Source organism: Eurytemora carolleeae, unplaced genomic scaffold, assembly GCF_000591075.1.
Source record: "Eurytemora carolleeae unplaced genomic scaffold, Eaff_2.0 scaffold208, whole genome shotgun sequence".
NCBI lineage: Eukaryota > Metazoa > Arthropoda > Copepoda > Calanoida > Temoridae > Eurytemora > Eurytemora carolleeae.
In genome coordinates this window covers 346,808-374,108 of record NW_019396170.1, presented here as the reverse complement: position 1 = coordinate 374,108, position 27,301 = coordinate 346,808, and the positions used below count along the sequence as shown (strand labels likewise).

At 31.8% G+C, this 27,301-nt stretch overlaps 2 protein-coding genes across 5 annotated transcripts; both read left to right on the top strand.

Annotated features, from left to right (window-relative positions):
- Nucleotides 1–1,085: 1,085 nt before the first annotated feature.
- On the top strand, nt 1,086–17,121 carry LOC111697097 (WD repeat-containing protein 43). 4 transcript variants are annotated; one of them, XM_023466989.1, is made up of 19 exons: nt 1,086–1,145; nt 1,238–1,305; nt 1,823–1,882; nt 3,548–3,640; nt 4,663–4,743; nt 5,376–5,426; nt 5,490–5,596; nt 5,800–5,861; nt 6,296–6,387; nt 6,752–6,847; nt 7,925–7,962; nt 8,324–8,388; nt 9,201–9,315; nt 10,608–10,703; nt 13,870–13,935; nt 15,081–15,168; nt 15,638–15,693; nt 15,921–15,951; nt 16,403–16,507. In XM_023466989.1, exons 1-19 carry the CDS (start codon nt 1,102–1,104, stop codon nt 16,414–16,416), a joined length of 1,323 nt encoding a protein of 440 aa, XP_023322757.1. In that variant the 5' UTR covers nt 1,086–1,101; the 3' UTR covers nt 16,417–16,507. The 4 variants fall into 4 exon arrangements, with proteins under 4 accessions (XP_023322757.1, XP_023322755.1, XP_023322754.1 ...); XM_023466987.1 differs by lacking the exon at nt 15,921–15,951 and having other exon boundaries at nt 15,111–15,168; nt 16,403–17,121; XM_023466986.1 differs by lacking the exon at nt 15,921–15,951 and having other exon boundaries at nt 16,403–17,121.
- Nucleotides 17,122–18,084: 963 nt separating this feature from the next.
- LOC111697098 (myosin-8) lies at nt 18,085–25,776 on the top strand. The gene is made up of 7 exons (XM_023466991.1): nt 18,085–18,093; nt 21,126–21,213; nt 21,654–21,720; nt 22,408–22,509; nt 22,923–22,976; nt 24,244–24,285; nt 25,649–25,776. Exons 2-7 carry the CDS (start codon nt 21,174–21,176, stop codon nt 25,692–25,694), a joined length of 351 nt encoding a protein of 116 aa, XP_023322759.1. The 5' UTR covers nt 18,085–18,093; nt 21,126–21,173; the 3' UTR covers nt 25,695–25,776.
- The last annotated feature ends 1,525 nt before the right edge of the window (nt 25,777–27,301 follow it).

Sequence of the window (27,301 nt, the reverse complement as noted above, 5' to 3'; positions counted from 1 at the left end):
AGTCCAGCACCATGGAGAGAGTTCAAGTTATCCAGGATTGGTTTGAAGATATAAGAGAGAAATCCGCAGCAGAAGTTCCTGCTAAGATAGTGAAGTCTTTGCAAGAGATAATAAGTGATAGTGCTCCTGGGATTGTAGTGGAACCATTCCATGGAGAGTTGAGAGATATGAGAAGATTTATTCTCTCTGGCCAGCAGATGACGGATGGGTTGTAGAATCTGGTGATCAGCATGTGGGAGCAGAGAGACAAAACCTCTGTATTTTAGAACCACCCCAGGGACACTCCCCTCCATAGATTAGTTGAAGATTGACTTTAAACAATTTGTGAAATTTCATGATTGTCGGTAACTAATGTTAAAATTAACATTGACATTAACATTAACATTAACATTGACATTAAGATTAACATTAACATTGATTTTCAACAAATCATCAAAGGTTATGATTGTCAGTATATAATGTTAACATTAGCATTAACATTAACATTGTCTTAAAACAATTCGTGAAAGTTTATGATTTTCAGTATATAATGTTAACATTACATTAACATCAACTTTAAACAATACATTTAAGTATATGCATTAACAATAACATAAACTTTTAACATTGATATGTTAATATTAACATTAATCAAATTAATAAATAACATCAATGGTCTCATATCCTGCCTTGTATCTACGATTAAGGAACTATAAAGTGACTGGTGGAGGAATTTCAAAAAACTGGTGTAGACTGTAATAAACATAGTAATACATACAAAAATGCACTAAATAAATACATTATAAAAATACACAAAAAGAACAAACATTTGTTGGCGCTTCGCGCGCATGTTTTATTAAGTTACTCATGATGTTCATTTTAAAGCTGTTGGAAGTATATTTTTTTAAACACACAAACAAGCCAAGAATTTGGTATATTATTAAGCACAGAGCCAGCCCTTCAACAATTAAAAAATGCTGTTTTTTAATTCAAATCCTGAGAGCAGCGTGNAATTTCAACAGCCTCATACATGTAAAAAAAAGTACAAGGGGGGGTTAAATTGACCCCCCGCCCCCAGCAGGAATAGGGTTAAGATTAATAATTTGTAATGTTAAGGATGGAATGGTTTCTATATTCTCAACTTTAGAATTAGAGTTGTTAGCCAGGTAAATTTACAATCAAATTTTTCTACGCAAAATTCTTAGTTTCTCCAATATAGAAAATCTGTCTGATTTTATTTACAAATAGCGTATATTAGGTTTAAATCTGGAGAGGATCCTGTATATTCTCTTGCTGTAACTATGGACGATACAAAGCTTGTCACAGGGAACAAGAACTGTTAATTGTTGAAACGTCTTTTTGGTCAACATTATACCGACTCACGATTCCCTTAACAGAGGGATGTTTGGTCTTTCAATGTTTCTGTGGACAATAAAGAAAAATAACCACCGGTTAGTTTTGATAAAAAGATGTGTTTTCATCTCAAAAGACAATAAAATTGTGTACACTGTACAATTACTTACTCGTGAAATTAAAGATATTACAATTAACCACGGGTTCCTTCGAACAAATTCGGAAGTAAAACATTCCTGGCTGAGCTCTGGATGTTTTGTTGACAAAATTGGTCTTGGGAACCCTTGGAAGAGAAAAATTCCCTTAACTTCCCTGTAAAATCAATATGCATAAGAAATGCTTGGGCTAAGGGGCAAAACATTTTGAGGATGTGAACTTTTCAAAATATATAACCTTGGACTGGAAAGGTTTTATATTAGGATAAAAAGCAATTTTTGATACTTTTAATTTAGAAGTTTTATATCTCTAATAATCAAGTTCTTGTCTGAAGGTGGTCGAAGTATAAATGTTTGGGAGATTAAAGGTCAAACTCGCTTCCAAACTTTTACAGGTGAGACCATGATTAGACCAGTCAAGTCCTTTGCAGTTCATTATTTTTTGTAGGAAAATTATTCAAGTATGGTATTTGGAGGAAATTAACTAAACTAATCTAAGAAAAATTCCCCATGAACATTAAATAATATCTATGATTTTATACGAGGGGGTTTAACTCGTGTTCTTTAAACTTGTTAAAAAATAAATTGCATGTGGATAAAAAACAAATATGTATCTGCAATTTGAATGTTCAAAATCAAACTGTTATTCATGTATTTCTGAATAAATAAATGTGCCATCCTTAGTTCTGAGCCAGCTATTGATTCTGATTGAGCTAAATAACCCCCCTCCCCCCTCTCTCTCTTCCTAATACTTTTCCCCTGCTTATTGGACGAAACACCTCCAATTGTATGATTTAAAAATTAAATCATACAATTACATCCGGGTTTGCCATTAAAGACGGTCAAATCCCGTCATTAAAGTGTTAGTTTAAAGAATATATCTATGTAAAATTATGTACTTTAATGATAAATATCTATCTATCTATCTATCTATCTTCCTGAATAGTCTGAAAGAATTTGATATTATGTTCAAGAAAAATCAATATAGTTTCCCTCAAAGGATGAGACTTGAGAAGACGACTGTACGGAGTTTATTCTGTCCTTATAAATCTTCCATTTTCACATGAAATTGAAATTTGTTATGTACGTTTTCCTGTTCAAACAAGTACTAAGATCATGGTATGAGCTGCATGATATAAGTATGCATAAAGATTTAATTTAAACCACTTGGAATTCAGAATGCACCTTAAGGATATGCTCGTTCAGGATGAACGTTAGGATGAAAGTTAAGAATGTACATTAGCGTGATATAAGGATATGAGGAAGCACATTAGTGTGATATTAGGATATGAGGAAGCACATTAGTGTGATATAAGGATATGAGGACGCACATTAGTGTTGTGATATTAGGATATGAGGACGCACATTAGTGTGATATTAGGATATAAGGACGCACATTAATCATTGTTATATTTAAGGACGCACATTAGTGTGATATTAGGATATGAGAACGCACATTAGTGCGATATTAGGATATGAGAACGCACATTAGTGTAATATTAGGATATGAGGACGCACATTAGTGTGATATTAGGATATGAGGACGCACATAAGTGTAATATTAGGATATAAGGACGCACATTAGTGTAATATTAGGATATAAGGACGCACATTAGTGTGATATTAGGATATGAGGACGCACATTAGTGTGACATTAGGATATGAGGACGCACATTAATTATTGTGTTATTAGGATATAAGGAGGCATATTAGTGTGATATTAGGATATGAGGACGCACATTAGTGTGATATTAGGATATGAGGACGCACATTAGTGCGATATTAGGATATGAGGATGCACATTAGCGTGATATTAGGATATGAGGACGCACATTCGTGTGATATTAGGATATAAGGACGCACATAAGTGTAATATTAGGATATAAGGACGCACATTAGTGTGATATTAGGATATGAGGACGCACATTAGTGTGATATTAGAATATTAGGACGCACATTAGTGTGATATAAGGATACGAGGACGCACATTAGTGTGATATTAGGATATGAGGACGCACATTCGTATGCTTTTATGATATTTAATACTTTTATTGCTCTAGGACATGCTAACGAGGTGAGAAGATTAGTTTGTGTTGAGAACAACGAGGTTGAAGTTATTCTGTCCTCGGCAGCAGATGATAGAAATATTTCAGGTAATCCTTGATCCTTCATCCCTCATCCTTGATGCCTCGTCCCTTATCCATCATCCTTCATCTTACCTTGAATATTTAACCTTGATTTATCAACCCTCATCCTACCTTGATTGCTTATCCCTTATCCTACCTTAATCCTTCAACCTTGATTCCTTATCCCTCGTCCTGCCTTGGTTCCTCATCCCTTATCCTACCTTAATCCTTTAACCTTGATTCCTCATCTCTTATCCTACCTTAATCCTTCACCCTAGATTCCTCATCCCTCATCCTACCTTAATCCTTCAACCTTGATTCATTATCCATCATCCTACCTTGATCCTTCAACCTTAATTCCTCATCCCTCATCCTTCATCCTTCATTATCCGTGATTCTTCAATACTTCCATACTTACAGACTTTCATACTTCATTATACTTCATATTTTATACTTATACTTGATCCTACATCTTTCATAATTCATGCTTCATCTCTATACCTACTTTAAATTAATCCTTCATACTTCACGATCCTTGGACCTTAATCCTTCAATACTTTCAATGTTATGGATTATAGATATAATTTTAAGTGACCAAGGACCATGCATTTAAAGAGTGACAAGTCCAGTCCGATTCACAAAGGGATCCCTTTTAACCTTTTTCTCAATTAAAATGCTGGAATTAATCTCTATTTTCTCTGTCTGAAAATCTTTTACTTTTGTTCACGGTTTCTTGAGGTTTATTGCAGGAGCAGAAAAAGAAAGAAATTGACATTTTCCCACCTTGTGCTTTAATAAAGATTTTTAGGGTACCGTTTTGAATCGGACATGTCTGTGTAAGATTGTGTTTATGTGAGAAAGCTCACCTTATTCAGGGGAGATATGTATTTTCTGGGAAACTCCCCCCCCCCCCTTATCATTTTACTCATTTTAAGGCTGTTTTTTATAATATTTAATTTGGATTGGTCTGGTATATTTCCATAAAAATGTATTCGATTTAAACTGGCGTTGTCCAACCCATGAATAAAATGGGGCTAAAATGTTTTTAGTTTGGAAACTGGATGAACGTGCCAAGAAGAAAATGCCAGCCTACATTACTCTCTTAGTCAACGAATATATCTCGGATCTAGGTCGGTTAACATATATGATGATTATACTATTTACATCAGATTTAGGTCCGTTAACAGATGATAATTATACTATTTATATCAGATCTAGGTCCTTAAACAGATGATAATTATACTATTTATATCAGATCTTGATAGGTTAACAGATGATAATTATACTATTTATATCAGATCTAGGTCCTTAAACATATAATGATTATTAGCGGTCCAGTCCTTACATCTGGTCGAGTAAAAAACCGGTATCGTTGTGCATGGCGTGTATATCCACAAGGGGTTAAACTCCTTCTTTCAGTGAACCAAGCTGAAGATGAAGTTGTATTCTAATCTATGTTCAATTTTTCCTTCCCCTGTAGGATTCAAGATGCCTAACTAAACTGAGCGCTTCTCCAGCTGTAGTTCTGGGACCACATAGTATAGGTCCACTCTGCTCGGAAGCAGTAAGGCAACTAAAAAAAAAACATAATTATACATCATGTACATGGTCTAGGGGGGGGGGGATTTCTAGGGTGGGGTAAAAAACTAAACGTTAAAAATTACCCCCCCCCCCTAGAAAATCCTTATATACGCCCCTGGATAGTACCGTTTCATTTTTCTTCTTCCAAAAATCGAGATCTCTTCATATAGTTTTTATTCAGCTTGTTTGGTGGTGGATGATGAAATTTTAACCACTGTTACCACAGTTGATGGTAAAAATATTTTAATACAATTTTTGTTATTTCATGTTTTTCCTTACTCTTGATTTGTTTTAGGGAGTGTTCTAATCTATCGATATAGTTTGTTTGGTGCACGAAGAGCTCAGGTCAAGTGTTCAAGTTTGGTAGAAATTGGCGCCCAAGAGGACAGAAAAGTTACCAAGGAACAAGATTGCTCTGAAGTTTTAATTCAAATTTTTTCAATTATTTGGCTTCACCCTTCGATATGAATTATATTTTGACCATAAAATTTCAAAATACATTGCTATATTTTTGCTTCAAGTCTTTCTTGTCTTAATGTCTGGCTTCTTTATTATTAGTAATACAGCTTTAATGACGACCTTAAAAAAGAGCTTCGTTGATTCAGGTTCAAATTTGCGCCAGTTTTTGTTTAAATCAAGATTCCCCATCTCTTCATATAGCTTACGGGTAAGACCTTTAAAATTTTAAAGAATTAATTTTCAAATAAAGATTATTTTTCTGTTTTTAATTTGCCATTTTTGTATCTCAAATTGAAAAGTCAACACTCTGGTGCTTTTTTATGCAAACACATTTTGTGAGAAAAAAATTTCCAACAAACTTAACCTTTATTTTGTTTTTTCAGCGTTAATTGATTTGGGAGTTTCCTTTCGTCATTTTATTTTGGTTTATGTTTTGAGGATACTTTTCTGTTATAGTAAAAGTAAACTTTTGAGTGATTTAGTTAATTGGATATTAAATTAAGCGAATCCAATTAAGTTGTTTCTGAAGTTGGAAATGTTAGGTCATATACCCTGCAGAAATTGATCCTCAATATTAAAAGTGTCCACATTGGATTTTGAGATCAAACGTTGTATTCTTTAAAATAAACTGTTTTTGTTTAGCTCTGCCTTTGCTCTTCAGATTGAAGAATTGAAGATTAATGAACTAGGGAAGACTCATATTTTAGCAAGATCTTCTCCAGTTCCAAAACCAAGTAGGTCAAACTCAAAACAAGGTCAGGAAGTATAGTTAGCTATGAGGGGGAGGGATAAAATAAAGATTTACTAGTAACGGAAATACACCAGTAAGATATCAAGTGAATGGTGAATTAACAGATATCGGGAATGTCAGGAAAGAGATCAAAAGGCCCCCCTCCCCTCCCCCCTCTCTTAGGATTTAATCTCAGGGTAAAAATTATCCTAAGATTAACAAAAAGAGGAGATCAAGCATTGATCTTTATATCCACAATTCTAATGTTTCAGGTTAGATTGTTGTCGCCCTAAAGAGAAATTAAAGAATCCAAATAAATTATCCTGTCCTAGAGAACTGTAAAATTCTGATCTTTTGTTTTGATGCAGGCGCACCAAGTTTAATGTCCGATCAACATATCCTGGAGAATAAAACTTCCTTAAAGAAGAGAAAACAGGAAATAGACAAGGAGAACATGACATTAGGAAACTAGATAAATAAATATTTAATGAATTTTTGATCCATGATAAAACAGAGGTACAGGGCTGATCATAGATAAATAAATAAACATAGATGTCGCAAAATCACCAAGAATTGTACAGTCCGCGAACTCATACTTCTAGGGGTCAAAGTGGACTTCAATGATAAGCGGGGTGGTTTGGTGTTTTGATGGATTTCATAAATATCATATTGACGAGAACTTCAGTATGACATGAGAAGGACTAAACTAACTTAAATTTCTCTCTACAGAACTCATATACACCACAAGTACTCAATGACATAAGAACAGCCAATGTTCACAACCGACCTAGTTAATCTATATAATAGGAATATCTTTAAAACATCTCTGTACATTTATATCTTTCAAGATGAAAAATGTCGTCTTATGCGCAATCTATCTTTATGGGGCTGATGGATCAATTTTAATGGAAAGGGACAAATGTAGTCTCAAGGCATGGGATTTAAATTAGAAAAATGTGATCTAGACACCTTTTAGTAGAAGAAAAAGAGATAAGTCCAAATATAGTGAACTGAAAAATTGTAATCAATAATCCTTCTAATACAATAACTCAATCCAATATAAATAGCGGCGTTAAAATTACTAAATCGTTTTGTCTCATTAAATAGCTTCCATAATTTACAAATTGAAAACCTCATTGTCATGTTTCGAATGAATATGCATTTGATTAGTTGAAAGGAAGACGACATTGCTTATTGTAAAAAAAAACAACATTTAGTATTTAAAGTAGGTGTTAGTTCCACATTTTATTGAAAATATATTTTGATCTGGGTAGACCCTCGTCAGTTCAAAATCAATAATAAAAAAGTGTTACAAACACGAGAAAATGGTTTTACAGTTGAAAGTTCCATGAGTCTCAATCTTCTTACTGGTATTAGAGGATGTATAATTGTTCCAAGCTCTGTGTAGTGTAGGGACAGGTTGGGCAATTTAAACCACAAGGTTTCATTTTAACGTTAATCGTTAATCTTACTCTTTTTTTTTTACAAACATTAGGATGAAATTAATGAAGCATTAAAAAAATGAATATTTTATCTTGCAGAGGAAAGGCTGGATAAGCTGAAACTAAATCAAACCAAGGAACATTCATATTTTATATTCCTAGAATCATTTAATCCAAATTAAATTTTTTAACTTAGACTAGTAAAATATTTAAATGATTTCCGGAGCTTAATAGTTTCATTATAATTAATTTTTGACTTTTTTGGGACTTTTCTTACCCAAATGTCATTAATTTGGCCACATTATAAATGTTAAAGTATAAATATGTAATCAATAATATGAACTTCATATTTAAAATCAGCTTTAAAACAAATAAACTAAGGCTTAATACCTAAAATTCACACCTTACTTCAGAATGAATCCTCTCTGGGATATTGCTAAAGCTCAAGTTTTGGAATAGATTATGAATTAAGTAAAATATTAAAATGAATGTCTGAAGGATTCTGACAAACCGGAAACACTAGCACAGCTTCTAGTTCAGGGATTACAGAGTAAAGATCCACGGTAACTTTTTTATTTTAAATCTGATCATAATAATAAGCTCAATCAGTTTCCTCATGCTGGTGTTCTAAAGTGTCAGGCTACAGTCATCCCTGTCTTTGCAGAATATCTTTTGGTGGATTTCCCGTAAATCTGAAGGAAAAGTTTATCTAGGTCTGTATGTCTACCGAGTTCAGTTGATGCGGCCAAGGGCTAATCAAAATTGAAGTCTCTGTAAACTCTGATAATTATTTTCGGGGGTCGTCTTTCTCAGAACATCATGTTTAAGACAAATTATACAGATGAAGCCCTTAATAAGGAATACATCGAAAGAATTCACCAAATGTCGTATTCTTCACTTTCTGATAATGCAGATATTTATTTTTTTAATTAAATGATTATATGGAACTCTTTAAAACTGTTACCGCATATTCCTGGATATTTATTTATTTTCGCAAATACTGAAATTTACGTAATATAGTATAAAACTCATTGAAAAATTGTCAAGACGACATTTGATAAATTCTTCCGATATATTCGTTATTAAGGGTTTTACTGTAAGATATCTCGGCTTTAATACTTCTGATTATTCTTATTAATTATTTTCGTTTTAATTCTACATCAAAGCTTATATCACATAAACAATTAATTCAGCTTAAGCGTATATTATTTACAATTCACATGTATATAGATTAAACCTAATTTAATAAAGGGAAGGGTTGTTATTTTCAATCCAATACGTAAAGGATATCTCCATCATTTACATTTTAAATGTGAAAAAAAGAAAATTTACATTAAAATTCAACAAAACCTTAGAAACATATAATTATTTTAAGTATCCTTGGTGGCGTACTTGATCGTGAAGATGAGGATCTCATTAGAAAAATTATTGCATCTCTACCGACGGCCTTTGTTATCCCATTATTGCGGCATATTTATTCTGAAGTAAAGGTATATCATTGACCCCCCCCCCACCCTACTTTCTACAGGGTGTCCCAATAAACATAGGAATTCAGAGACGACTTGAAAGTCGTCTTTGGTTTCTGATATTTAATGGATCGCAAAGAAAGTATAAAAACGAGGCTGTATGTCTTACGAGCTTTTCATAAAGTGGTCTACCTTTCTTGTGTCTAAAAAATTGACAATCGATATTAGATATATGACAATTTTAATTTATTAAATAAATTGAAATTTGACAAATTTTGCATTATTTCAGTCAATTTTGAAGATACAAAAATGGTAGACAACATTTTAAAAATCTCAAGACCAGGCATTTTCGATATTAGATGTGTAAACTGGAATACTGCAATGAAAAATGTCGCATGAATTGAAGACGATGAAAAAGTCGTCACTTAATTCCCATGTTCATTGGGAAACCCCTCACTATCACAGTGTAACTTTCTTAGATCATAATATTATTTTCTTTATCCGCTGAATTTGGGTAAATATTCAAAAATTCAAAAAGTTAAAAAGGTAAATACCCTATGAGGGAGGGGGGAGTGCACCCTCTCCACTTTATGTAGACGAGACAAATATTTCTCTTCTCCGTAAACCCTTTGCCCTACTCATGTAAAACCTCTCAGACCAGCTTGTCCTGGGAGTCGGGATCCAAATTAATGTTTCCTACTGTTATTGTAGGACCTTTCTTTATATCCAATTTGTGAACTTCCGTATTTGCGTTTTTATTATCGAGTTTGCGTATTATATGGAACATATTCAGATTCTATTGTTTTTTTCTTGAAAGATTTTTGCCCCGTTTTTGATGCTTCGGTATGAATAATTATTGCTTAAATGTTAAACATGCAAAATAGTAGATAAAATTGTTAATCTTTCAAAACTCAATTTTTAATTAAATAAATTGCGCCCACCCGCGCCTCATTTAACAAAAGTAGTCGAAATGGAAAATTGTTGCCCGGGAAAAATTTCGTCATTTATTGATTTTTAAATAAAACAAATTTGAAATAAAAAAATTCGATAATTTGTTAGATGATTATATTAAGGAACGATGACAGGGGTCGAATTTAAAAGCGACAGTGCAAAAGCTAAATTTGTTACTAAAAGGCCGAGGAGGCTTTTTAAGTTAGTGTTAATAATAATGTCTAGAACTAGTATGTAGATAAAAAGAAATCCAGCTCTTATTGAAAAAACTCCTTTACAATTTAGTTTATTGATATAGATCTGAAAAAGGTGAATTGTTCATAGCTGAGGTGAAGGAAGAAACACCCTTATTATTATTTATCTAGGGAAAAGGTATAAATCATATTTCTACTGCCAAGTGGATTGGAGTTCTAGTTAAAACACACTTTGGATACCTCATCTCATCCCCTTCAGTGATTCAGGTAACTGTTTGTCTTATCATGAAGGAAATCATTCAGATTCGTAAGTGCTCTCGAAAAGCTTTCTTGAATACTCGAATCCCATTCTAAAAATCTTAAAGTAACTTTCTTGAATATTCTATCTTGAATACTCGAGTCCCTTTCTCGAACTCCTGGAGTAATTTTCTTGAATACTCGAATCCTTTTCTAGAAATCCTCGGCTTTCTTGTTTATTCAAGTTCTTTCTAGAAATCCTGGAGTTTAAGTTTCTTAAATACTCGAATCCTTTTCTAGAAATCCTGGAGTAAGTTTCTTGAATACTCGAATCCTTTTCTAGAAATCCTCGACTTTCTTGAATATTCAAGTTCTTCTAGAAATCCTGGAGTAAGTTTCATGAATACTCGAGTCCCTTTCTAGAAATACTCAAGTCTAGCTTTCTAGAAATCCTGGAGTAATTATCTTGAATACTTGAGTCCCTTTCTAGAAATCCTGGAGTAATTATCTTGAATACTTGAGTCCCTTTCTAGAAATCCTGGAGTAATTATCTTAAAAACTAGAGTCCCTTTCTAGAAATCCTGGAGTAATTATCTTAAATACTAGAGTCCCTTTCTAGAAATCTTGGAGTAACTTTAATGAAGACTCGAATCCCTTTTAGAAATCCTGGAGTAATTATCTTGAATATTCATTACTCAAGTCCCATTCTAGAAATCCTGAAGTAATTATCTTGAATACTAGAGTCCCTTTCTAGAAATCCTGGAGTATTATCTTGAATACTAGAGTTCCTTTCTAGAAATCCTGAAGTAATTATCTTGAATAATAGAGTCCCTTTTCTAGAAATCCTGGAGTATTTATCTTAAATACTAGAGTCCCTTTCTAGAAATCCTGAAGTAATTATCTTCAATACTAAAGTACCTTTCTAGAAATCCTGGAGTAATTATCTTCAATACTAAAGTACCTTTCTAGAAATCCTGGAGTATTTATCTTGAATACTAGAGTTCCTTTCTAGAAATCCTGGAGTAATTATCTTGAATACTAGAGTCCCTTTCTAGAAATCCTGAAGTAATTATCTTCAGTACTAAAGTACCTTTCTAGAAATCCTGGAGTATTTATCTTGAATACTAGAGTCCCTTTCTAGAAATCCTGGAGTAATTATCCAGCTGGATCTATGAACAGCGTTACTGGGGCCTAAGGTGTTTATATGCAGAAGCTCCATATTCTCGAGTTGGTTCTAGTAATAGGGACACTCGAGATACAGAGCAGCCAGGATCTCTAGGACATGTAGAAGCTCCATCTTCTCTCAAAATGGAGACACCCAAGATATGGAGCAGCCAGAATACCAGTATAGATGACCAATGACTCCAGGTGAAGAAGAGATCATGAGGATCTACGAGGACGGGATCTATCGTCCTCCAGACATAATTGAGAAACCATGAGGTCTACAGCTAAAAGGATCTGGTATCAAAGATGAAAGAAGCTGCTCGTTGCAGACAGCTCTCCATCGCCCCTTTGTAAAAGTAGCAGAACCAGATGATTCTGAGTATGGAGACGCCGCTCATTGTGGAACAGCTCTTCACAGACCTGTTGTGAAACCACTTTCGGAAGAAGAGGATTCTGAGAACGGAGACGCCACTCATTGTGGAACAGCTCTTCACAGATCTATTGCAGAAACAGTTGAGGAACAAGAGATCTTGATGCAGGAGACACTGCTCCTCGTAGATAGCTCTTCACAGATCAATTGCCTGTTCAGCAAAGGAAGCAGCTAGGAATGCTGTGGAAGCATCTCAGATTGTAGGAGCAGCAGGAGACTCCAGAACAGTCACAGTAGCAGTTAGGTTTACAGTAGAAGCAGCAAATGAACCAGCAGTGAATGTGGAATCTGTTGTTGAGAGATTGCTAAGAGATAGATATTGAAGTGGAATAGCTAACCGAGATATTGAGATGAGGAAGCTTCTCGACTCAGATAGATGTTGAACTGGAGCATCTCATAGTGCAAGACTCTAGAAACAGCTCTAGAAGCATCTCAGATTATGAAGACAACTAACATAGCCTAGCAGAAACTCAAAAGACAGCTCCGGGAGAAGCTCGGATTTTTTGTATGGCTAACATAGCAGAGACTCTAGGGATAGCTCAGGGAGCAGCTCGAACTATAAGTAAGGCTAACATTGCAGAGACTCTAGGGATAACTCAGGGAGCAGCACGAACTGTAAGTATGGCCGGCATAGCAGGGACTCTAGGAACAGCTCCGGGAGCAGCTCAGATAGTAAGAACAGCTAACATAAGGTGGACTCAAAGAGCTGCGGGATAACAAATACTCTGGGAGCAGCTTAACGAGATAGAGTAGTAGAGGAAGCTGCTCAGGCAGATCCTAAACTGTAGCAGATGAATATTTAAAGGAACTTATGAAAACATAATAAATGTTACAGATGTATTTGATAAATAAACTTTGAAACTGTTTAATCCCAATTAATTTATACCATGACGGACAATTGTATGCATCCTAGAATACAAATATATCAGAATATATATATATATTCTGATATATTTACATTCTAGAATATTCTGATATATTTATATTCTAGAATATTCTGATATATTTATATTCTAGAATATTATGATATATTTATTTTCTAGAAAATTCTGATATTTCTAATATATTTCTATTATAGGAAATTCTGCTGTATTTATACTATAGGATATTCTGCTGTATTTATACTATAGGATATTCTGATATATTTATATTATAGAATATTCTGATATTCTAAAATATTCTGATATTCTAAAATATTCTGATAATCTAAAATATTCTAATATGTTTAAATTCTAGGATATTCTAATATATTTCTATTATAGGATATTCTGCTGTATTTATACTATAGGATATTCTGCTGTATTTATACTATAGGATATTCTGATATATTTATATTCTAGAATATTCTGATATATTTATATTCTAGAATATTCTGATATTCTAAAATATTCTGATATTCTAAAATATTCTGATATTCTAAAATATTCTGATATGTTCAAATTCTAGGATATTATAATATATTTCTATTATAGGATGTATTGCTGTATTTATACTATAGGATATTCTGCTGTATTTATACTATAGGATATTCTGATATATTTATATTATAGAATATTCAGATATATTTATATTATAGAATATTCAGATATGTTCATATTCTAGGATATTCTAATACCCTTGAACAACATCATGGAACAGAGGACAGCAAACTATTTAGAGATCAATAGAGTAATAATTTTTATTCAATCTTGTTCTTTATTAACTTATTGTACTTTTTTAATCTTGTTCTTATCATTGACTTCTTGTATTTTTTTCAGTTTAGAACAGTTTGTTTTGCTTTTGTTTCTTTTTCTGTGATTAACTATGATTTTCATTTAGCTTTCGTATAATTTCTAATTCATTTAAGGTAAGGTAGTTAAACTGAGTGTTGTGGACAAATTCTTAAGGATTCATTTGAGACGTATGAAACTTTTCTACGATGTATAATTACTGAGTTTGAGTGCATAGTCGACGTTCAAAATCATGAATTTGGGTGGATACGTTTTCAAAATCGATTTTTTTTAATTATTAAATAAGGACGACGTAAAATAAAATAAAAATTATGAAGTAAACTTATTAGATGTTTAGGAACATATTTCTGAAAAGAAATTTGTCAATAAATCAATGTTAGAATCAATTATTTCATATTTATCATTATTTTCAATTTTTTATTTTCTATGAATTTATTCGCAGACTTCTACAAATTCTTCAAATGTCGTCTTTTCAATAATAATTGCAGAAAATCTGCAGAAAATCTTTGTGAATAATGAGAAACTAGAATAATGAGAAAATAGAAACTAATAATTTAACAAGATTACTAATTTTCGATGATAAGCTTAATTTTTATTTTCTCCACCTGTTCCTAAACACCAAATTAGTTTACTGTAGAATTTGTTTACATTTTTTATCGTCGTTATTTAATAATAAGAAAAAATTCTAAAACGTATCCACCAAAAAGTACGAGTTTGAACGTCGACTTTGCGCTCAAACTCAGGATGTTATATGCCTTTAATGAATTCTAAAGAATTTGTCCACAACACTGCATACTCGATTCAACTACCTTATATAGCCGGTCTGTCCCTTTAATTTACTTATTTTCATTCAGTTGGTTTCAGCTTTATGTTTTAACTGAATTTTTTTATTTTTCTTATTTTGTTTGCTTTCTTTTTTTATTTATATATATTAATTTTCATTTAAGGTTTGGAATAATTTATTTTCATTCAATTAACTTTTTTTTCTATCCAGTTTTGTTTGTAATGTTTTGACTGCATTTCCATTTATTTCTGGTTTAACATGCGTCAATTCTTTCGTTATTTAATAATTTGTATTTAAAGTTGAAACTTAAGATGGATTTACTTTACAAGAAGAAGGAAGAGAAAAAGAATGGAGTCCGTGTTCAACCTTACCGTCCTCCTCTCATAGGTACACTTCAATAGCACTCATCTTGTTATCATTATTATTATGTTTCAAACATCACAACAAATTATTAGGGGTTTCCCCTCCACATCAATGAATGTAGAACTATGGATGGGGGGGGGGGAGGTGTTATAATTTGTTAACTTCAAAATGTGAAGAATTAGGACTAAATAAATAACAATTTATAGTAAACAGTGTTTGCCAACTCTATCATCTAGAATTTGTTAAGAATATTTTCTATTGGCTAAATAAAAATGCCTAAGTATTTCATTAACGCCATAGTTTGTTTATGTTTGTATTGCACACTGTGTTGTACTTAATAATATCAGAAATTCGTGAATACTAAGACAGTGCAGTTGTTTCTCAAAAAACCCGGTCTTTTACCGTTTACATAAAATATTAAAATATACTCTAGCAGACGTAACTTTATTTTGACCTTTTAATTTGGCAACACAGCACCCTGTACTATTTTTAGTATACGAGAGTAATGGGGAAGACGAAGAATCAGTATTAGAGGAATTAGACCCCATGGTAAACTAATCTTTATTTTTTTCCCATGCTTTTTTTAACTTGAGGATTCAGAGTGGAAAAAAATTAATCTCGCATTTTTTAACATTGAAATTTGGGCTTTGAGAGTTTTTTAATCGTTTTTATCTGGGTCCTGAGCACTGATTTAATGGGTTAATCTTATACCGAGAGGGGGGGGGGGGGTGCAACGTTTTTTGATGTGATTTTTTTTTTTACTTTTCTAACTACAGAGGATGCAAGTTCCAACAGCAATTTTTTCAGGTATGGGCCAAAAAGTTTTCTTTTTTAACTGTCATTGTATTTAAATTTAAGCTGAGAAGGAAAACCCTGTCTGTACTATAAATTAGAATATTTAAGGCGACAATTTTAGTTATTTAAATATAATATCCTTACAATAGACAAATTAAAATTTTTAATGACTATTGATTTAATTTTAGAAAATGCCACATTTTTTAAGCAAAAGCAAAGTTTGGGCGCAAAACACGTTTTGGAACATGTTGCGATTTTGAGACATTTCAGAGATTTGGAATCAATAAATCACAAGTTGGTAAAAAAAAACAAGTTTTTCGTATATGGTAAAGTTTTAATAATGAAACAATAAAAATATTTCAAGAATATATTGTGTTCTGATATTTCAAAATAAATTATCATTTAACTTAACTTAAATAATCATTTAATTGTTCTGAACTGCATCCTTGATTATCCCTTTAAGGTTCATTGTTCTGACGACGAAGAAGAAGCAGATGAACCTCCACATCCTCCTCCTGCTCCTACTCATACTCATACTCCTCCTCCTCTTCCTCCTATTCGGCGATCTAAGAGAAAGTGTAAAAGTGAACTGGAAAAGGAGAAGATATTGGATATTGAAGCCCGTCTCCTAGCAACTGAAGACAGTCTTGACCTTAAAGAACAGGAGATTTATAAGAAAGGGCGAGGTGTTGTAACACTCCGTAGCTACAAGAAGGGCGAGTTTGTCCTGGAGTATGCTGGGGAGTTAATAAACAAAGAGTCTGCTAAACATAGGGAGACCCAGTACTCCCTTGACACTTTCAAAGGTTGTTATATGTATTACTTTAAATACAAAGATAAACAATACTGTATTGATGCGACAAAGGAGACTGGTAGGTTGGGGCGTCTTGTCAATCACAGCTGCAAGGCTCCAAACTGTGTTCCAAAGGTATTTACCTTAAATAATATTCCTAGAGTGATCTTAGTAGCTTTACAGGATATTGAGAAAGATACAGAACTATTATTTGATTATGGAGACAGATGTAAGGAGAGCTTAAAAAACCACCCATGGTTGATGCTTTGATCTGTGCACCTTCCTCATCACTGCGAGACTTTACTGAGGAACCCAGTTTTTTTTCTTAAAACAGAACATAATTACAGGGTGGCCAAAATGTACGGATTGTACGGATTGTACGGATTGATTTTTTTTAACCCTAAAATTGTACGGATTGTACGGATTTGTTTTCAAATTGTACGGATTGTACAAAAAATTCTCGTCAAAATGAAGTTAGTTTAACTTATTTTCTGCATTCTAAATAATATTATAATTGTACGGATTGTACGGATTGTTTTTCGAAAATTGTACGGATTGTACGGATTTCTTCTGAAAATGTACGGATTTTTGTACGGATGGGTTCAAAAATGTTTTGGCCACCCTGTAATTAAAGTTGTAACCATGTACATTGTACATTTATTAGTAAATGAATCGATACTGCAGATGAACATAACAAAATGATTTTGCAAAAGAGAGGAGAGAAGATATGCTCTCTGTTCCAGCTCTACTATTGGTTAACCTTCTTCACAGAAAACAAGTAGACAAGAAAGGGTTTGAAGTTGGATCTCTCCCATGCCAGGTGATATCCAATTTTTAGATCAAGAAACTAAATGTATTTATAATTGTTAGTTTGTAATTTTATGTTTGTAGAACGAAATCTTTGGCTTGTCAATGAATGATTTTAATTGGCTGATTAATTGTATTTTGAATGAGGAGAATGTTTTTATTAAAATATTTTTTTGTTGATTGACAAAGGAGGAAAAGCACAGCAATTATTTGATTACAAATGACCTTCCTGGAGAAATATTAATTTCATACAAGCATAGGTGTAATGCCTTAAGTGTAGGCAGCTTTTATATAGGACACAGTCTATAACTATTATTTGAGGGAAAAATGATAAATTTTGAAAGGAATGAAAAAAAGTTCTTGACTATTTTAAATGAAAAAAATCTAAATAGATGCCATATTTTTTGTATATTTTATTTAAAATTATAATTTTTGACGACTAAAATTTTTAAAAATGTAAGAATTATAAACCGCAAATAATTTGGATAAAGCATTTGACAATCTTATCATTTTTGAAAAAGGTCTAACAGAATTTATAGTTTGAAATATCAAAGGTTTACGACGTTATGGTTGCTAAGATATAGGGATTAGAAAGTCAGTTTTTGTTGCAAAGACTCAATTCCTTTGGTTCCTGATGATTTGTCAATTGATCAAAAAAAAAACAAATTATATCATCCAACAAATGAAATAATCATATGATAACTTAGGTTTTTTTGTTTGATTAGGGACCTGCTTTAATAAATAGTAAGAAGAGGTTGAACAGCAGCGGAGACTAAGTTGATCCACTTCTCTTCTGGTTCACCCTGAAGAGAAATGGTTCAACGTCCACACAGTTCAACTTTGTCTCCCTATTCATTAGATCTGAGATGGAATTTAAAGAATTTGAGCCGCGGTTTAAATCCGCCAAAATGCGCCAAAACCCGGTTTAAATTTAGCGCCGGCTTAAATCTTGAAACATTTGATACAATTTTAAGTGGAACCAACCATATTTAAGCCGCGGCTTAAATTTAAACCGCCGCTCGAATTCTTTAAATTCGGCCACTGGTTACTGATTTAGTTTTTATGTTTAGAAACCAGAATCTGAAGAAATCTGATGATATAGTTCAGATGAGGAAACAAATGGAGAAAATAAGACGGTTGCGCAGAAAGTTGTTCCGGAAGTTGCAGACCAGGAACAAAAATCATAGATTTAAGATATCTAAAAGCTATAAGAGAAATAAGAAATATTTAAAATTTTTAATAAACCCAGGCTTTAATTCAAATTCGTAATGACAGCGGGAGTTGGGAGGTAAAATGATAATTCCTTTTTGATATTATTTGTTTAATAAATGGTGGACAATATTCTTTAATTTCCTTTAAATTTTAATCATATCCATGATGTTTGTCGAATTGAAAAGGTAATGAAACTGATCAACTAACGAATTAACTATTGTGAACTCTAGTGAATGGGATGAATATTAACCAGCTTCTGTTGATCTCCTGAATATATAATTGTCGCTTATTTTCTTCCAAAAATTGAAAATCGAGTAGTTCTTATGAAAATATTGAGAAGCTAGACCGTACTTAATATTAGATACAGTTTGAGGTAGTGAAAAAGGTGAAATGGTACCATTATAAGTTAACTCAGTGATCAATTATATGTGATTTTAGGATTTTGAAAAATAGAACAGGGTTGAAAATTTTATTTGTTGAATTGTTATTTTTAAAATAAATGGTATGATTATTAAATTCTTAGTCTTTGTCTTAAAATCATTTATATACTTTTTTTGTTTCAGTATGGACTCATTTCCCTTTTTTGCTCTTCGCAAATAACTTGTCCCTGACCGTACAAGGGTGAGAACGTTATAAGAGTACAATCTTTAAAAAAAATCTTGAAAAAAATGATGCTTTAACATTTTGCCTTGATAACATTTTGCCTTCGTAACATCTCTCTTTGACTTGAATAAATATAAACTATTTATTATTATTACAATACATATATGTGTCATGCTAGGTTTAACAATGGACATTTTATTGAAACTTTAGCATCTTTCTTTAACCAGGTCATGAGCAATCATTTTGATGTAGTTTGAATCCGGGATGGTATCATAACTCCTACATATTTTAACCTGCCCAGGCTGTCTAAGGATTTCTGTTTTCTTCCGCTGCTGGTTGATATGTCTAGTCCAAGTGCATTAGACATAAATGAGTGTTTTGTATTAAATTGTACTAGGCAAAATTGCAGTAAGATGTTATCAAGGCTAAATGTTACCAAGTCACTACCTTCCTTGTATTTTTATATCTTAGTAGATACAAATACACTAACTGCTTTGTATTACCATATCTTTGTAGATACAGATAACCTTTCTTGTATTCATATATCTAGGAGATACAGATACACTACCTTCCTTGTATTTTTAAATCTTAGTAGATACAGATACAATACCTTCCTTGTATTCATATATCTAGGAGATACAGATACACTACCTTCCTTGTATTTTTAAATCTTAGTAGATACAGATACAATACCTTCATTGTATTCATATATCTAGGAGATACAGATACACTACCATTCTTGTATTTTTAAATCTTAGTAGATACAGATACACTACCTTCCTGTATGTTTATATCTTAGTAGATACAGATACACTACCTTCCTTGCATTTTTATATCGTTGTAGATCCAGATACAATACCTTCCTTGTATTCATATATCTAGGAGATACAGATAAACTACCTTCCTTGTATTTTTAAATCTCAGTAGATACAGATACAATACCTTCCTTGTATTCATATATCTAGGAGATACAGATACACTACCTTCCTTGCATTTTTATATCTTAGTAGACACAGATACAATCCCTTCCTTGTATTCATATATTTAGGAGATACATATACCTTACTTGTATTCATATATTTAGGAGATACAGATACATATGCCTTCCGGATTTTGAATAATTACTTTTTAAATTATATATTGAAAAAATGTTTTTTTTTAATCTTGGCTTTGTTGCTATTCGTTTCAACAGTTTACAAGTGCTTTCTCAATATATATATATTACATATATACAAATAAAAATATATATACAATATGTGCTGACCTAAACTTTTTCAGTTATACTTTCCTTACTCATCTCAGTGTGCAGTTTAAAAATATCAAAGCTATAGATGTGCAACTTATATTGTGATATCAGGGTTTATAACTCCTAAAATATCAAAGCTATAGATGTGCAACTTATATTGTGATATCAGGGTTTATAACTCCTAAAATATCAAAGCTATAGATGTGCAACTTATATTGTGATATCAGGGTTTATAACTCCTAAAATATCAAAGCTATAGATGTGCACCTTATATTGTGATATCAGGGTTTATAACTCCTAAAAACGTTATCTTTCTTTTAAGGGTTACCCTGTGCTGTGGATACTGCACCAAATTTTAATAGTTTAGCTTTAAATGATTTAACATAAAATTTAAACTATTTTAGACGATTTTTAAGTCGTGGCTGATTTTTATAAATCAAAACTGAGCTTATAATTTTAACTTTAAACTTATTTGTAATATATCTTCATGTTCTTTTGGTTCTATTTTTTTTATTATTATTTCAGGAGGAAGGATTTTTTCAACTGAAACTAAAGTTGCAGAAGATTATCAATATGGATGAATACCTCCTAGAGCAGAAGCTAGATCTTTTAGGTAAATGTTAAAATAATGATTAGCAATTTGATATTAATTCTAATTTTTAATAATACAACAAATAAGTTACCAGAGATGGAATTTAAAGAATTTGAGCCGCGGTTTAAATCCGTCAAAATCCGCCAAAACCCGGTTTAAATTTAGTGCCGACTTAAATCTTAGAACATTTGATACAATTTTAAGTGGAACCAACCAAATTTAAACCGCAGCTCAAATTCTTTAAATTCGGCCACTGAGGTTGTAACTAAAAATCTGACGCCGCCATTCACAGTTGAGGTCAAAAGTTTTGCATGAGCTAATCTACAATCCTAAGCACTCGATATTTTAGTTCTTTTTGTTTAAATGTTTATTTGTTTCTTCTGTTTTAAAGCTTAGTAGAAATCAAAATTAAAAAAGAAAGTCGTCTCTACTGTATTGATATATACCGACGACGACTTCAGACAAAAGGTTGCAAGATGCTAAGAAGAGTAGGGAGGCTGCAACCAAACTTCAGAACAAATGGGAAAGGTAGCAATTTTAATTGAAATTATTTAAGGTAGGAAAAATGATTTGTGCATTAGTCACTCCTAGAACGTCACATACAGGGTTACCCACAAATAATGAGACAATTGTTTTTTCTTTCATTCAAAGTTGCTTCATGCATTTAAATATTTAAATATTTTATCAAAGGCATTAAAAGTTAACCCTTAACATCGAAAATGTTAGAGAATTCAATTGATGTATTACATCTTTAGTACCGTCCTTTTGTATGAAGTCATTGTGATCTAATTTTTTTATTTTGGCAGTAGCAAGACTTAAAAATCGTCCTTGAAATTGAATTTATTTGTGACATTTAGTCGTCAACCTTCTCTATCATGTATGATTTTTTAAAATGATTCTCCTAGTCCTGGCATTTCCTAAATGTTGTCTGCCCTTTTTCTGCTGGCAATATTACCTGAGATGTTAAGAATTTCTATCAGATTTAAATTTTTTTAAATTAAACGAAATTTTTCTAAATCTGAACGAAATTTTTTATATCTTCGGTAATAATGAAAGCACTAAAAGTCGGACCACATTTTGAAAATGCCCAGATTAGAGATATTTTGTGATTATTAACTCTAGGATCTTATTTTAAAGATTAGTCGGCTTTCTGCTCTTAAAAAAATTGTACATTTTAATCGTGCACAATACACATTTATATTTTAATAAACTCAGGGAGATTTTAACGCTGGAGAGTGCAGCTGAAGAGGATGCCCGGCATGCCACAAATATGGACAGGATGCTACAGAGTCTACAGAATACCTTGGAATCATGCAGGTTCAAGTTTAGATACAGTTAGACATATTCTAATCTAACTGTCTCAATTTTACAAAACTGGGGTTTTAATTTACTTTTTAAACATGTATTAGGAATAAAGAACTGACCTGCTTTTTGTTTCTTAGCTATTAGCTATCTTAGTTATTATTATTATCGATAAGGGTAAAATTATAGCCAGCACAAATACTAATTTTATAGTTCCCAAAAAAACTTGTGCAAAATTTTTGATGTTTAAGTTAATCATGTCGTAATTTTAATAGAACGTATGAGGCTGAGAAAATTTGTTTTTATAGAGAACGTATCTTTGAATTAGAAGCATAAACTTCCAAATTTTAAAAGTTTTCTCTTTTACAAACTTGAATTAGGAATATTTAATTTATTTAGCAAACAAAACCTTTAATAAAGTTTTTCAGAACACAGGCAGAGGAAGCAGAAAGTATTGCTGCCAGAAATCTAAATCTTTACAGGTTCAAAAATAAGGGAATTAAGCCTTTGTCACAAACTCAAATCTGTGCAATCTGGTTGTGTAAACCTTTATTATTTGATATAAAAGAATTCATTTTTTGAATTATCTTATTCTACATCATTGAATTGCAAAGATATAGGGATTAAAAATTGTGACAAAGGCTCAATTTGTTTTAAATCATACAAGGAAAATCAAAAAGTAGTCTTCGTTCATGCATTCTTTTAATAAGTATAACGTTGTGAAAGATTTGTAATGTGTAACTTTTATATTTTTATGTTGATTTATTACTAAACATGTTCAAGGTCTTATTTACAAATAACTATAAATTAGAAATATCACATCATCTCATTTAATTCATGGCTACCCACAGAAAGATTAATAGTTTAATGACGACCTACAACCACCAACTATAAAGGCTTAATCCTGCATGTGAAAAATGAAAATCATCCTTTCAATTCTAAAAATATATGGGCGGCAAAAATACAGTGATACTGAAATGGGAAGACGACTTCTAGAATCAAGTTATAACTTTTTAAAGTCCAAGGACCGTAAGACACAGCAATTGTGCAATGTATGCAGCCCCATTTCAATAATTGAGTGATAAAATAAGTGTCTACTGTCTAGTACAACTATTTGATTGCAACAACATCAAATACACTTAAGTATTACAACAATGTCGTCTTCCTATTCGATATTCTGGGTATTGCTGCAGCGATAACCAGAAAATTTACAGTATGAAATTTACGAAAATATACGTATTTTTAGGTTTGCATCAAACTTTTAAACTCTAAAAAATTACAATTCTTAAGTAAAGAAAAAACCTAAAAAAATGCGTAAAAATACGTAAAATAAAAACCTAAAAACTTGAAAAATTTCTTGGTATGAAATTTACGAAATTATATGTATTTTTAGATTTGCACCAAACTTTTAACTCTAAAAAAAATACATTTTTTAAGTAAAGAAAAAACCTTTAAAAAATGCGTAAAAATACGTCAAATAAAAACCTAAAAATTTAGAAAAATTAATTGGTATACGTAATTTTTCGTATAAATACGTTTCTGAAAAACCAAAGCATTTAGAAAATTGCTTGGTATGATAAATACGTAAAAATACGTAAATAAACGTATGTTCTTTACCCAAAAGTTGAGCATACGTATTTATACGTAAAAATACGTATACCTATATAGAGACTGGTATTTTAAGGTTTTCGGGAGGGTGTATGCCGTCTAAGTTTTTGAAAGGTTTATTTTAGTTTTATTAATGTTCAGGAATAAGCAGCAAGAGCTAGAAGAGATGGAAGAGAAGGCTAGGTAGATTAATACTTACCAGGCTTCCAGTTCCAGGGCGCTTCTCGCCCATCTTCAATTTTAACTTTCAATTGTTGTTCTTTTATCGATTTGTTTTCGTGGATTAAAAAAAATAGAAATTTTTAAAATTCTGATCATCTGTAAACCATCTCATGTGAGTTGCCTCAAAAAAGTTTGACTTGATTGATTTAGCCGTGTTGACATTTATTTGGTTCGAACAAAAAACAGACAAGCAAATATATAAAGACTTGTAAAGGAACTGATTTGGAATTTAATTTTATTTTTTATTTTTTTATTTTTTATTTTATTTTTTTATTTTTGCAGCCTTTGGTATTTTAAATCTTGATTAGAATTTGACTTTGCAAAATTTATAATTTGAAATAGTAAAGGTCTACGTCATCATAAAATTATAAAGATAAGAAAATTAGAGTTATAAGTTTATTTGTTTCCTGTTTAATTTAAAATTTGAATTATGTAATCCCGTTTCTACTTAATCAAAAATTGGATTAAGATAACTCCTACGTCGTTCAACTAGTTTTCGCTATTCATAAAATCCGATCTACGGAAACAAAATTTCTCGAGACCACAATCTGGAACAAAATGTAAGAACGGTCATAATATGCATGGATAAATTAATGAATTTTTAAACATTTCGGAAAATATTTCCTCGACAATTGTGGAAATTACAACTCTCCCATTTGGCTTCAATTTGAAACACTGCTAGATATTTAGAAGGTCGCGGAGTTGAACCTCGAAGGTCGTGGTGTTGAAAAATTTTAAGATTCAAAACATATGTTTATAAAGTCTTAAAAAGAGATTAAGTCTTAGCTACAACATTTTCTTATTTTTGCAACCTGATATTTCAAACTTATACTATTTTAATTGACAGAATATGTTTGTTTTAGATATTTAAGGTCTACGACATTAGGTTGCAAAGATATAGAGATTAAAATATCAGATTTTGTGGCAAAGACTTAATTCTTTTTGTTTTAAAAGGAATCCCAATTTTAACCAGCTTTAGTAAGCTATATACTTCAGACTTTATTTTGTTATAAGCTTAAATTATAAAAATAAAACCCTTAATAACGAATACATCGAAAGAACTCATCAAATGTCGTATTCTTCACTTTCTGATAATGGAATGTTGCAGATATTTAGCTTTTTAATTAAATGATTATATGGAACTCTTTAAAACTGTTCCCGCATATTCAGCTATTTATTTATTTTCGCAAATACTGAAATTTACGTAATTCGTAATATACAATAAAAAACTCATTGAAAAATTGTCAAGACGACATTTGATAAATTCTTCCGATGTATTCGTTATTAAGGGTTTGACTGTAGAATATTTTTGTTTTGTTTTAAGGTTGTACGAAGAAAAGTTGGCGCTCATGAAGTCATCAAGAAAATAACTTCAAATTAGCGCTTTATTCAAAATTGTAAATACTAATATACAAAAAAATAATGTTTAAATGAAATATTGATTCAGTTAAATTTTTGCAGACGTTAATTGCAGTTTTGTATACTCTGCGTACATATTGAAACCAGTTCTCTCTGGGCGGAATTTCTAAACACGTGTTCGTTTAGTATCCAAGAAGGTTAAAAGCAATAAATTTGATAATTTTGGTAATTTACATAAAAGTTTCCTATGACCAGAATATTTCATAGATTGTTTATGTGAAAGATGGATCCCATGTCAGGCTTTGACATCCGTCTTGTGTTTACATTACCACCTAGAGACAGTACACTGCAGTACAAAAGATGCGTACACCTCTGTAATAACTTTCCTTGCATTATAACCTTGGTCTAAAGTATTTAAAGAGTTCTATATTATTACACGTCTATCCTTTCTGTGTCGTGTATTACCTAGTACCTACATTAGGTAGTTAAGTATATTTTAAAAGTAATTAAATAATATTTAATAATTCAATAAAATGTTTAAATGCACAGGTGCACCTCCATAACCTGAGCATACCTTCACGTCTTCAGGGTGCCTAGAAAAATATTTTGATATAAACAGCGAGAACCAGAAAAATTTGGAGTGAATGTGAGCTTTGTTCGTCTGTTACTTGAAAAATGTCGCAACACGTAAAAAAAGTAAATTGAAATCATTTCTCCTCTTATTGAACGAGGGGAGGAAGGCCAGCCACAACAACTTCTCGAACGAGCCACATATGGATAGGCTAAAGTATTGAAATGTTTAAATCATGTTTGAATCTTTAGAGACATGAGAATGATGTCAAACTTTAATGAGGTAAAACTTAAAACTCTTCTGCCTCCGTAATAGCCTACCTTCGCGATATGAAATAAATAGCAAAATGATTAGCATACCTATGCGTATCATTTTCCCCATGGAACCACCCGGAAAAAATCTATAGTTTTCACTATAATTAAGAAAAAGATTAAAGTTCTATAATCTCGGAATTATTTGCGGCATTTTACACCAAGAATATCTGAAAATGAGCGTAAAAAAGGTAAACATTTTTAAGGACATAGAACTCGAAAACTTTGAATTCAATTGAAACTATTTTTTTCGATTTACTAAAATTCAAAACGTGCAGTGGCCCAATTTTTAAAAAATTGTTTTATCGTGGAGGACTTGATACTTATAAAAAATAATATTGGAAGGACGAGGATTAAGAGGTGGCTCGGACGAGAAAATGAGGAGAATGTGGCTCGGAATAGAAGTTGTTGTGGTTGGCCTTCATCCCCTCATTGAACAGATATGGAGGAAAACAGAAGAGTTTATAATTTCTTATATGTATAATGTAGCCGGATAAATTTGGTGCTGAACTCATACATACTTACATGCGTTAAATAAAACTGAGAAGCTAAAGGTCAGTAATAATGTCGCAACATTTTGAGATTCCCTTTCTATATAGTTTGCAGTTAAAATCATTATGATTAATACTATTTAGAGTTTCCAGCGTAATAGATTATTCACTTACGCGAAATTACGTGCAGTTACGCGAAATAATTTTCATTTCGTGTAATTTCGCAGGATTACGCGAAATTATGA

Excerpts from the sequence above, each read along its gene's own strand:
- LOC111697098 (XM_023466991.1), top strand. The coding sequence starts at position 21,174 with ATGGATGAATACCTCCTAGAGCAGAAGCTAGATCTTTTAG. Across the intron at positions 21,214-21,653 it reads GCAGAAGCTAGATCTTTTAG|ACAAAAGGTTGCAAGATGCT; the intron begins GTAAATGTTAAA and ends CGACGACTTCAG. Across the intron at positions 22,977-24,243 it reads AGAAATCTAAATCTTTACAG|GAATAAGCAGCAAGAGCTAG; the intron begins GTTCAAAAATAA and ends ATTAATGTTCAG.
- LOC111697097 (XM_023466986.1), top strand. The coding sequence starts at position 1,102 with ATGGTTTCTATATTCTCAACTTTAGAATTAGAGTTGTTAGCCAG. Across the intron at positions 6,388-6,751 it reads TTCTCCAGTTCCAAAACCAA|GCGCACCAAGTTTAATGTCC; the intron begins GTAGGTCAAACT and ends GTTTTGATGCAG. Across the intron at positions 9,316-10,607 it reads ATATTTATTCTGAAGTAAAG|GGAAAAGGTATAAATCATAT; the intron begins GTATATCATTGA and ends TTATTTATCTAG.